At 43.0% G+C, this 13,170-nt stretch overlaps 1 protein-coding gene across 1 annotated transcript in view; it reads right to left on the bottom strand.

Moving 5' to 3' along the window:
* Nucleotides 1–13,170, bottom strand: part of NR1I2 (nuclear receptor subfamily 1 group I member 2) — a 37,257-nt gene that overhangs the window by 17,083 nt on the left and 7,004 nt on the right. The window contains exon 2 of the mRNA XM_063630656.1: nucleotides 10,782–10,793. Coding sequence (XP_063486726.1) covers nucleotides 10,782–10,793 — 12 coding nt within the window. The remainder of the gene's footprint in view (nucleotides 1–10,781; nucleotides 10,794–13,170) is intronic.

Below are 13,170 nucleotides of genomic sequence, written 5' to 3'. Positions count from 1 at the left end.
ATGCGAATTTAGTGAGACCAATTAGATGTGTACTTTTAACTGAATACAACTGTGTTTGCTTCTGAGGGCTCCACCTGCTTCTCACAGTGCTTAGTAATCGGTGAAATCTCGTCAGAAGAGGGTTGAAAGGATCATCTCCTGTACTGAGTGAAAGTAAAACACTTCTTCAGAGAGGCCTTTGCAAAGATAATTAATTGTAAAATCCAGTATGCAGGGTGAATATTAAAGCTAAGGACTATGTTCTCAGAAAGGAAGAATATAATTCATTTATTTAATAAATGAGTGAATAAATCAATGAATTTAATCTTTCTTTCTTTTTTTTTTTGACGGAGTCTTGCTCTTTCACCCAGGCTGGAGTGCAGTGGCACAATCTCGGCTCACTGCAGGCTCCGCCCCCTGGGGTTCACGCCATTCTCCTGCCTCAGCCTCCTGCGTAGCTGGGACTACAGGCGCCCGCCACCTCGCCAGGCTAATTTTTTGTATTTTTAGTAGAGACGGGGTTTCACTGTGTTAGCCAGGATGGTCTCGATCTCCTGACCTCGTGATCCACCCGCCTCGGCCTCCCAAAGTGCTGGGATTACAGGCGTCAGGCTGCACCGAGCACACACAGCCCCGCTCCTCTTCAGGTGAGTGATTCATTGACATTATTTAGCTGGAAGGAGGTGGAGCCAGAATCTCAACCCATGTCAGCCTGACTCCAAAACCTGTATTCTTAATTCAGTGCTATGCTGCATCCTTCACAAGGTTTGTCTTTGAGTAGGTGAACCGTTTATTAAACTTTCTTCATGTCCATGATTGCCTGCAAACTTTTTCCTAGGTGGTTCACCCCAGACAGGGTCCCTCCACGCCATGGGACTCCTTTAATGTAGCTCTCTGTTCCCAGGCAGGAAGTGATTCCCTAAGACCCTCACTCCTTTTCTTGCCATTTCAATTCCAGCTATAGAAGAATGGACCGAGGCTGCATAAATGTCTTCTTTTGAGAAGTGTCTGTTCATGTCCTCTGCCCACTTTTTGATGGGGTTGTTTGTTTTTTTCTTGTAAATTTGTTTGAGTTCATTGTAGATTCTGGATATTAGCCCTTTGTCAGATGAGTAGGTTGCAAAAATTTTCTCCCATTGTGTAGGTTGCCTGTTCACTCTGATGATAGTTTCTTTTGCTGTGCAGAAGCTCTTCAGTTTAATGAGATCCCATTTGTCGATTTTGGCTTTTGTTGCCATTGCTTTTGGTGTTTTAGACATGAAGTCCTTGCCCACGCCTATGTCCTGAATGGTATTGCCTAGGTTTTCTTGTAGGATTTTAATGGTTTTAGGTCTAACATATAAGTCTTTAATCCATCTTGAATTAATTTTTGTATAAGGTGTAAGGAAGGGATCCAGTTGCAGCTTTCTACATATGGCTAGCCAGTTTTCCCAGCACCATTTATTAAATAGGCATTTATGCAGCCAAAAAACACATGAAGAAATGCTCCTCATCACTGGCCATCAGAGAAATGCAAATCAAAACCACAGTGAGATACCATCTCACACCAGTTAGAATGGCCATCATTAAAAAATCAGGAAACAACAGGTGCTGGAGAGGATGTGGAGAAATAGGAACACTTTTACACTGTTGGTGGGACTGTAAACTAGTTCAACCATTGTGGAAGTCAGTGTGGCGATTCCTCAGGGATCTCGAACTAGAAATACCATTTGACCCAGCCATCCCATTACTGGGTATATACCCAAAGGACTATAAATCATGCTGCTATAAAGACACATGCACACGTATGTTTATTGCGGCACTATTCACAATAGCAAAGAGTTGGAACCAACCCAAATGTCCAACAACGATAGACTGGATTAAGAAAATGTGGCACATATACACCATGGAATACTATGCAGCCATAAAAAATGATGAGTTCGTGTCCTTTGTAGGGACATGGACGAAACTGGAAAACATCATTCTCAGTAAACTATCGCAAGGACAAAAAACCAAACACCGCATGTTCTCACTCATAGGTGGGAATTGAACAATGAGAACTCATGGACACAGGAAGGGGAACATCACGCTCCGGGGACTGTTGTGGGGTGGGGGGAGGGGGGAGGGACAGCATTAGGAGATACACCTAATGCTAAATGACGAATTAATGGATGCAGGAAATCAACATGGCACATGGATACATATGTAACAAACCTGCACATTGTGCACATGTACCCTAAAACCCTAAAGTATAATAAAAAAAATAAAAAATAAAAAAAATAAAAAAATAAATAAAAAAAGAAGAATGGACCGAGGAACCTTACTGCCACTCTGACCACATCCAGAGGCGTCTTGTCCCATACCCTCTGAAGGGCTTGAGCCCAGGAGTTCAAGACTTGCCTGGGTAATATAGCAAGACCCCATTCTCCACAAAAAGGGGAAAAAAAAAAGACCAAAAAACATCCTATGATTAATGAAAAATAAATGGAAGATAATATAGACAAAGGGATGAAGGCAAGAAAAGCTTCAAATGAGAACTGTGATCTATGGAAAAGTAAAAGACCCATAATAGGCAAAATAATGTTGAAAGAGAATAACAAAGTTGGAAGACTTACATTTTTTGATTTCAAAACTTATAACAAAGCTAAAATAACCAAGATAATGTGGCATTAGTATAAAGACAGATATAGAGATTGAATCTCATAATTGAGATTCAAGAAATAAACCCTTACTGTTATCATTAATTGATCTCTGGTAAAAATGCAAGGCAATTCAATGGAGGAAAGAACAACTTTGCTAAAAAATGGTGCTTGGAAAATTGGATATTCACATGCAAGATGAATTAAAGCTCTTATCTCGTGCAATACACAAAAATTTACTCAAAATGGATCACAAAATCATAGACCTAAATGTAAGAGCTGTAACTATAAAATTCTGAGAAGAAAACATAGGAATAAGTTCTTATGGTTAAGGAAAGATTTCTTAGATATGACACCAAAAGCACGAAGGCTTCAGGTATTATATGTTTTTTGTTTGTTTGTTTGTTTTTTGAGACAAAGTCTCATCACCCAGGCTGGAGTGTAGTGGTGCAATCTTGGCTCACCACAACCTCTGCCTCCCAGGTTCAAGCGATTCTCCTGCCTCAGCCTCCCGAGTAGCTGGGAATACTGGTGCCTGCCACCACGCCCAGCTAATTTTTGTATTTTTAGTAGAGACGGGGTTTCACCATGTTGGCCAGGCTGGTCTCAAATTCCTGACCTCAGGTGATCCACGCGCCTTGGCCTCCCAAAATGCTGGGATTAGAGGCGTGAACCACCACACCCAGCCTAGTTTTCTTTATGAAGCATATTACTGGTGGTTGGTAAGACAGATTGTCATATTACATTCGGAAGACTTATTCTATTCCTGTGTTTTAAAAGTTTTTTTGTTGTTTGTGTTTGTTTTTTAATCAAAAAATGTGGCACAAAAAAGTTGATAAATTGAACTTCATTGAAATTGAAAATGTTTGTGCTTTCTACACTGTTAATTAAGAAAGTAGAAAGATAAGACACAGACAGAAAATATTTTAAAAATCACATATCCCATAAGGGACTTGTATCCAGAATATATGAAGAACTCTTACAACTCAATAATAGAAATACAAATAACCCAATTTTAAAATGAGCAAAAGATTAAAATAGATATTTCACCAAAGAAGCTATGAATGACCAATAAACATGTGAAAATATACGCAAGAATATTGGTTATTAGAGAAAGGCAAATTGAAACCACAAAGAAATACCTCTTACAATACACAAGAATGGCTACGAATCAAAAAGGTGTAAGAATCGGTAGTAATGTGGAGAAACTGAGCCCTTATGCACTGCTAGCAGGAGTGTAAAATGCTGCAGCCACTTAAGAAAACAATTGCTCAGTTACCTAAAATGTTAAACATAAATTCACCATAACTCAGCAATTCCACTTCTACATATCCACCCAAGAGAAATGAAAAGCTATGCCCACACACAAAAACTGTACACAAATGTTCACAGCAGCATTATTCATAATAGCCCAAAACCCGACCCACATATTCATCAACTGGTTCGTGGATCAATAAAATGTGGAATACACCTGGAATACTAATATACAATGAAATTCTATTCAGCAGTTTAAAAGAATGAAGGATACATGCTACAGCACAGATGAACCTTGAAAACATTATTCTAAGTGAAAGAAGTACACCCAAAGACCGCATATTGTATAGCTCCGCTTATATTACATGTCCAGGAAAGGCAAATCCATAGAGAAAGTAGATTCGTGGTTGCCTGTGGCTGAAAGTGGAATAGAGAGTGGCTGCAAATGGACATGAGGTTTCTTTTTTCTTTTTTTTTTTTTTTGAGACGGAGTCTCGCTTTGTCACCCAGGCTGGAGTGCAGTGGCGCGATCTTGGCTCACTGCAAGCTCCGCCTCCCAGGTTCACGCCATTCTCCTGCCTCAGCCTCCCGAGTACTTTTTGGAGCATAGATATGTCCTGGAATTAGATTTTGATGATAGCTGCACAACTCTAAATATACTAAAAGTTATTCAATTGTTCACTTAAATGATTAGACTTTACGATACATAAGCTGTCTCTCAATAATGCTATTTTTAAAAATAATCAACTGGACATTTCTGGACATTCCAGAAATTAACAGTACAATATCTGAAACTGACAACTCATTGGATGTTTTAACAACAGATTGAATCAGCAACAGACAGTGATAGCGAATTCAAAATTAGATCAACAGAAAATATATAAACCAAAGCACAGAAACAAACAAAAAAGAGCATTAAGAAAAGAACAGGGTGTAAGAGACACACAAGACTCAGTGAAATAGCCTAACATATGTTACGGACACAAGACTGGGACAGAAGCAATCTGGGAAAACACACTTGCCAAGAAGTTTTTGAAACTAATGAAAGAAGGATTAAAAACACACATACCTACCCATACACCTACCCACACATCATAAAATTGCTGGAAATCAATGACAAGAAAACGAATCTTACAAATGACCAGAAAAAAGAATTAACCACAAAGAAATAAAACTAAGATTAATGGTTGACTTTTCAGTTGAAATTGTAAAACAGAAAAGACAATGGGTTGATATCTTTATTGCTATCCAAGAATTTGACCAACAGTTTAATTATCCTTCTATTGTAAAGGCAAAATAAAGACATTTTCAGACAAAGACTGAAGAATTTGTTGCCAGCAGATACTCGCATTACAAGTAATACCAAAGAAAGTTATCCTGGCAAAAGCCAGTGGGGAGCATGGAACTTCAGGAGGGAATGTGGAGAACTAAAAAGGGTAAATATGTGGGTGCATATAAAACAATATTGAAGGTTTAAAACTACAATAATAATAATGTCCTGTATATGCTCTATTTTAGAGATATGTATGTATGTATCTGTGTGTGTAGATATGCATATACGGAGAATTGAAATAGTGATGAATTTGGGGTTGGAATTATTTTTATTTTCTCCTCTATAATTGCCTGTATTTCCTCAGTTTTCCCTTTCCTCTTTAGAGTAAGAGTCTGATGGCTGAATGCCTGGAGGCTGACACCCTAGAGCACCACCTAAACAGCTTGAAGAAGGAGGTATGGCAGATGCAGAGGAAGGGCCGTGACACCTCCTGCCTGGCCCACTGAACTCTCCCATAAACAGGTTGTTCCTGCTGCTTCCTCATGAGGCCATTTCCTTTCTGTGAATGCTGATTTTCAGTATAAGATCCCCTGTGTTTGTTTGGGGGTAGTGGAGGAGCATTTAGGACTTCATAAGAATGAGAAGGGGACACACACACACACACACACACATACGTCTTTGTGCAGTTACTTCGTTTGCTAAGAGGCCCCAAATCCCCTATTAAAGGGAGAGGGGAGGTCTTCCATGAATGACACACACATAAACATGGGAATGACTGATTGTGACCAAACAGGACCCAGCTGGCCAGTAGCGTCCTGGAGGTCAGAGGACTTTGTTTTTTGCTCCCGGCGGCTGGAGATATAATGGGTATTGTCTTGTCATAGTCAGGAGGCCATGTCCTAGCCCTTGCCACTGATGTTGAACTAACTCGCTTTACTCACTAACTTCTCTATGCTTAGTGTCCCTACAATAAAATGGAAGCTGCTAAAAAGAGGCTGACATGGCTTTGGGCATGAAGAGGAAGAGGAGAGCGCACTGCTGCGGGGGCTGTTGCCTTAGACAGATCTGGCAGGGCAAGAAGTGAGGGGAGAGAAGGCAGGAAGGAACCAGAAAGGCAGACGCCACGCTGAGGCTGGGCCAGGGGAAGCCCCCAGGAGAGCATGCCCTCCAGAGAAGACAAGTTTGAACGTGGAGGGAAAGAAATGAAGAAGAGCAGTGCGACTGGAGATAGCAATGAGAGGAATTTAAAAGAAAATGTGTGTGAAGTTTCTGCTACAGAAGGAGCAAGGCTCCCAGGAGTATGTAGAGAGGAGAAGAATAGGGTTGGGAGGGAAGGGAAAAGGGGAGAGCAGTACAAGGCTTGAGGGAGCTCAGGGCTGGACAATGGAGCAAGGAAGGGATGCGAGCAGTGTTGTAAGGATTAGAACTAGACAGAACCTGCTGGGTGGAACATGACCAACGGAGGACAGTGGGTTCCAAGGAGGCTCAACACAGGGACTCTTGCAAGTCCCCTGTCTTGGGGCTGGGAAAGGAGTCAGGGAGAAATTTCAGGTCATGTCAGGCTGAATAAGACCCTGCTTCAGTTCCAGGGACCTGGGGTTTTCTGATCAACAGGGGATTAAGCCATGAAGTGCAGCACACTTGGTGTGAGTGTTTAAATGATTTGAGATGATTCAGTGGTACAGGGTAGATCACAACTACAAACTAGAAAAAAATCACATAGTTGAACCTGTTCCTCCCCCTGCAGAAGAAACATGAGGAAGGGAAGGACTAAAGGGAGGTGCTGGGAGAAGACTTTGTGCCTTGGGGGAAAGTGAGAGGCAGGGAGGTGATCCACTAGTGACCTTTGGAGTCAAATATTTAGAGACTTGGGGTGAGAACACGGGTGAGTGCTGCAGATACATCTGGGCCAAATTGGAATTGGGTACAGACATGGGAAGTGGTCATCTTTAGTGCAAGAAAGAATGAAATGATCAGTAGAAGGTGCAAGACACTGCCTATTAGGTTGGTAAGTTTAGTGACGATGTAGGGCAAAAGAGAAAATCCCACTATATATTTCTAGCAAAATACTAGAAAGGGGATGATCTACGGGAGAGAAGCCCTTGTCAGGGTGTGGTGGGATATAGTTTGAGAAACACAGAGGGAAAACTAAGGCAGTGAGAATGGGGGAATTGTAGTTTAGAAAGAGTCAAGAAGCCAAGTGAAAGAAATTCAAGCAAAAGAACAGAACCCGGCCTTGACTATTTCCAGGCAATGGCAATGGGAGGGAGGAGGCAGCATTAGGAGATGAGGAAGGCGGATTAACGGGGAGCCCAGAGAAACTGCAGGTGATGGGCATGTTTCTTAAGAGAGTAGGAGAAAAGAAGAGGGCTGCTGGCCATGCGGAGGCTAGAGAGGAGTCACAAAGAAAGGCAGACACACAGCAGTGCTGTGTGGTCGTAAACAAGGGAGGCAGGGCTGATTGGCTGAGCAGAGCAGCAGACTGAAGGAATTCACGGTACAATGCCTCAGAGTCCTTTTATCTCCCTCTCCTGCCCCACCCTCTTCCCGTCCCCCTGCAGGCACACAAAGCTTATCTGTTACTGAGGCATCCCTTAAGGTCTGGCTACGTTGTACTTTGCCCTGCTAAAGGACTCTCCAGGGTCACAGCTGGAGAGTCGCTGTCTGGGACACAGCTAGTCTCCACTTCTGCACCTGCCCAGCTCCCTTACTGGCCTGTGCACTGACCAACCCCAGCCAAGAGCCGACTCCCCAACTAGTGGTGTTTGGAAGAGAAATTTCATCTAGTGTTCAGGTTAGTCAATGGGCGAGTAGAGGTGCCCTTTAGTCAGCTTATGTGAGTTCTGAGGCTTACACAATTTGGGCAGTCCTATTTTATTTTATTTTACGTTATTTAATTTAATTAATTTATTTATTTTAAGACAGAGTTTCAATCTTGTCACTCAGGCTGGAGTGCAAAGGCGCGATCTCTGCACACTGCAACCTCTGTCTCCTGGGTTCGAGCGATTCTTCTGGCTCAGCCTCCCGAGTAGCTGGGACTACAAGGCATGGACCACTACACCAGATTAATTTTGTATTTTCAGTAGTGACAGGTTTTTCACCATGTTGGCCAGTCTAATCTTGAACTCCTGACCTCAGGTGATCCACCTGTCTTGGCCACCCAAAATGCTGGGATTACAGGCATGAACCACAGCACCTGGCCTGGGCAGTCCTATTTAAGAAAAAAGAATATAGGCCAGGTGTGGGGGCTCATGCCTCTAATGTCAGCACTTTGGGAGGCTGAGGTGGAAGGATCAATTGTGAGGAGTATGAAACCAGCCTGGACAATATAGCAAGACCCTATCTCTTAAAAAAAAAAAAAAAGGCTGGGTGAGTGGCTCACACCTATAAACTCAGCACTTTGGGAGGCCAAAGTGGGAGGATCACTTGAGTCCAGGAGTTCAAGATATGCCTGGGTGACACGGTGAGACCCTGTCTCTACAAAAAGTTTAAAAATTAGCCAAGTGTGGTGGTGCGTACCTGTGGTCCCAGCTACTCAGGAGGCTGAGGTAAAAAGATTACATGAGCCCAGGAGGTTGAGGCTGCAGTGAGCCATGTTCACACAACTCCAGTCTGGGCAGCAGAGTGAGACTCTATCTCAAAAAAAAAAAAACACCCCCCCCAAAAGAAATAAACAAAAAAACTCAGCTGGGCATGTTGGTGCATGCCTGTAGTCCTAGCTACTTGGGAGTCTGAGGTGGGAGGATTGCCTGAGCCCAGGAGTTCAAGGCTGCGGTGAGCTAGGATCATGCCACTGCATTCCAGCCTGGGTGACAGAGTGAGATCCTGTCTAAAAAATAATTTTAAAAAATATGAAATTACAAATACAAAATTATGTACCAAAGAGAATATTTGTAAGAAAGAATGAGAAAAGAAATCACAACAAATGACAAACATTAAAAAGGACAAGTAACAACATCACAGAATTCAGAAAAATGTCATAACTGTTTCACTAACTAATTGCCTGGCATGCCTCTATAATGTTTTTGATTGTGTCCTTATGGTAGATAGAATAATGGCGCTCAAAGATGCCTGCACCCTTATCCCCAGAACATGTGAATATGTTTCCTTATATGGCAAAAGGGACTTTGCAGATGTGATGAGGGTACAGAACCTGGAGATGGGGAGTGTCCTGAATTATCCAGGCAGGCCTAGTCTAATCACATGAATCTTAAAATTAGAAAAACTTTCCTGGGTTTGATCAGAGAAAGAGACGTGATGTGGAAAAAGGGTCAGTTGCTGAGTTGCTGGATTTGAAGATGGAAGAAGGGGCTGTGAGCCACGGATTGCCATGGCATCTAGAAGCTGGAAGAGGTGAGGAAACTGATCCTCCCTTACACCCTCCAGAAGGCAGCCTCCACTGATTGGGCAGGGTTGGGATCGCTTGGCCCACAGTGGTCTTGTCCTGCCTCTCTGCTGCAATGTAACTCTTTAATCTTGCCTGAGTGGCAAGGATTGAGGCTGTTCATTTTCCTTGCGGTAACTCTGGAGGGGAAAAAGTGGACTTTGGCTAGAAGAGAATGGGTGGGCAGCAGGTTTCCAGAGTTATAGTGAGATCTGATTGTGTTAGTCCATTTTGTGTTGCTACAAACGAATCTGAGGCTGGGTAATTTATGAAGAAAAAAGGTTTGTTTGGCTCATGCTTCTGAAGGCTGTACAAGCGTGGCACCAGCATCTGCTTCTGGTGAGGTCTCAGGAAGCTTACAAGCATGGTAGAAGGTGAAGCGGGAGCCAGCATGTCACACAGCAAGAGGGAGCAAGAGAGAGAGGAGGTGCCGGGCTCTTTAAACAACCAGCTCTTGTATGAACTAAGAGTGAGAATCACTCATTACCGAGGGTACCAAACCAGTCATGAGGGATCCACCCCCATGACCAAACACCTCCCACCAGGCCTACCTCCAACATTGGAGGTCACATTTCTTTTTTTTGTTTTGGTTTTTGAGATGGAGTCTTGCTCTGTCAGCCACTCTGGAGGGCAGTGGTGCGATCTCGGCTCACTATATCCTCTGCCTCCTGGGTTCAAGTGATTCTCCTACCTCAGCTTCTGGAGTAGCTGGGATTACAGGCATGTGCCACCACGTCCAGCTAAATTTTGTATTTTTTTTTTTTTTTTTTTAGAGATCTGAAATGATTTTATCTGTATTTCCTTCACTTTAAGCCAATCATGAAATTTCACAGTGATTTCTGGGGTGGAGGCAGAAGGAAGGGAGTGTTAAGAATCATTGGGGCTCTGGCCTAGTTGGCCCACAGAGGTGTAGGCAGGGTGGGCCCTCACTGGGGCAGCTGGAAGAGCACGGACTGCCCTGCCGGCAGATTGGTGATGTTCCAAGAGCGAGAGAGCTGGTACGTGATGTCCTCCGCTGCTTCCAGCTTGCACAGCTCCATCAGGCCGTCCCCTGCAGTGGCCAGTGAGCTCTGGCCCTCTCTGCATCCTGCTGAACCACCTGTTTGGCTTCCACTGCTTCTGTGAACTCCTTCCCGAAGGTCAGATGTGTCAAAGACACATTGTCCAAGATGAGCCCAAAGCTGGCTGCTCGCTCCGTAAGGCTGTTGCTCACCTGCCTGGAGACCAGCTCTCTCTGGGTGATTAGTTCTCCAGCATCAAAGCGAGCCACCACTGACTTGAGGATCTCAGTAGTGATGGATGGCAGCACACGCTCATCATAGTCTTCTCCGATGCTAGTGAAGATGCGAGGAAGCTGGCTAGTGACAGCCCCAAAGAGGATGCACAGTATGATGTTGACATTCTGTAAATCTTTGCTACCAGTGATGACTGGCACATTATGTGGTTGAGAACGGTGGTCAAAGATAATTGGTTTCTGTACCCATGGTATGAGAAAGTGAGTCCCTTACCCTACTGCAACGTCCTGTACTTCACAGAATCAGTCAAAGATGACAGTTCTGTGCCCAACATCCACGTTATATAAGGCAGAGTTCACCATGCCTTCTGCAACAGCTAAGGCCAGCCCAAACTTGCCGATGGACTCAAACACTTGGCAGCTATGTTTTCTTCTGTTGAACCCTCTCACACCTGTTTCCACTCTGAATTCCACATCTAATTTTTGTATTTTTAGTAGAGATGGGGTTTCACCATGTTGGCCAGGCTGGTCTCAAACTCCTGACCTCAAGTGATCTGCCCGCCTCAGCCTCCCAAAGTGCTGGGGTTACAGTTGTGAGCCACTGCGCCCGGCCTGGAGGTCATATTTCAACATGAGATTTGGAAGGGACAAAACATCCAAACCATATCACTGATTTTGACAAGAGACCCATTAAGTAACTTTTTTTTAGGACAGGGATGATCAAAGAATCCTTTTGATAGAAAATAGTATTACTTCCTTCCTCCATCAGAAGAAGACAGGTGTGTCACATGAGCTGTCAACATTGGTGAAGCAATTACACAAGGGGACAAATGGTGTTACATAGGAGTGTTCACAGCCTCCCACCTCTCCTTGTACAGGAGACTCTCACAGATGTTAATCTAGCCTGACCTTGCAGGAGGAGGCCACTCTGGAGGCCAAGCCCACCCCAAACCTGCTCTAAGAGGAGCACCTGGTGCCCAAACAAAGGTCCATAGGCCTTCTGGGGCCGTGAGGGATGGTGTAATTGCTCTGTCCCGGGGACAAGTAATTCCCTGACCCATTTAGATCCTCTTCTAGTAAGTCTGGATGTCAGACATACAGACAGAGCTAAGTTATAAGGTCTGCTGGCTGGGCTGCTGCCTAGGGGGCTGCCATATTCAAAGACACCAAAACATTATTGGAACGAATCAGACATCAGGTGAATTTTAAATTGCCTCCTTTCCTACCAAAGCAGTCATCACCCTGAGGTGGAGACTTAAAACACTCCTTGACAATGCAGACTAGTATCTGTACGGTGCTCAGGGACACTCACATGCCTGTCACACAGGGCCACTCCAGCCAACCCAAACCTGAGGACAGCCCATTGAAGTTGGCAGACAGAGCCAGAAATGGAATAATATGTGGTTTAGGGCTGTTTGCAAGGAAGAAATGTACTGTTTTATTATGTAAACACTTAAACATGCCTTCCAAGAAGTTGTGTGGTTTGGAAAATTACACAGAATAAATTACTTATTTTGACCATAAAGACCATAGTACACATTTAAAAGAACATCACTTGCCAACAAGCACGTGAAAAAGTACTCAACATCATTAATCATAAGGCAAATGCAAAGAGAAACCGTAATGAAACATCACTTTACACTCAGGATGGCGGCTATCACATAAACAGAAAATAACAAGTGTTGGCAAGGCTGTAGACAAATGGGAACCCTGGACTCAGGTGGTAGAAATGTAAAAATGGTGTAGCCATTATAGATAACGATATGGCAATTTCTCAGAAAATTGAAATAGAATTATCATATAATTCAGCAACCATTTCTGGATGTATATCGAAAAAGAACTGAAATCGGGGTCTTGAAGAGATATTTGTACACTGATGTTCACAGCAGCACTATTCACAATAGACAAAATGTAGAAGCAACCCAAATTTCATCAATTGATGAATGGATAAACAAAACATGGGACATACTACAATAGAATATGAGTCAGCCTTAAAAAAAGGAAATTCTAATACATGCTACAATGTGGATGAACCTTGAGGACATTATGCTAAGTGAAATAAGCCAGTCACAGAAAGACAAATTTGAGGTATAGTAGTCAAGCTCATGGAAGCAGAAAGTAGAATGGTGGTTGCCAGGGGCTGTGGGCTGAGGGGAATGGGAGTTGTTTAATGGGTAGAGTTTCCATTTTTAAAAGATGAAAAACCTCTGGAGATTGGCTGCACAACAATGAAAATATACTTAACATTATTGAGCTATACACTTAGAAATGCTTAAGACGGTAAAATTTGTTATTTGAATTTTACCAGAATTAATTAATTAATTTTTCAATCCTGCTCCTTCTGTATATTTTACCACAAATTAAAAAAAGAACATCACCAAATAAATGTTGATCAAATATTTAAAGAATATTTAAATTGAATTTAAAT

Source organism: Symphalangus syndactylus, chromosome 21 (genome assembly GCF_028878055.3).
Source record: "Symphalangus syndactylus isolate Jambi chromosome 21, NHGRI_mSymSyn1-v2.1_pri, whole genome shotgun sequence".
Classification (NCBI taxonomy): Eukaryota; Metazoa; Chordata; class Mammalia; order Primates; family Hylobatidae; genus Symphalangus; species Symphalangus syndactylus.
This window is presented reverse-complemented; position numbering and strand designations above follow the sequence as displayed.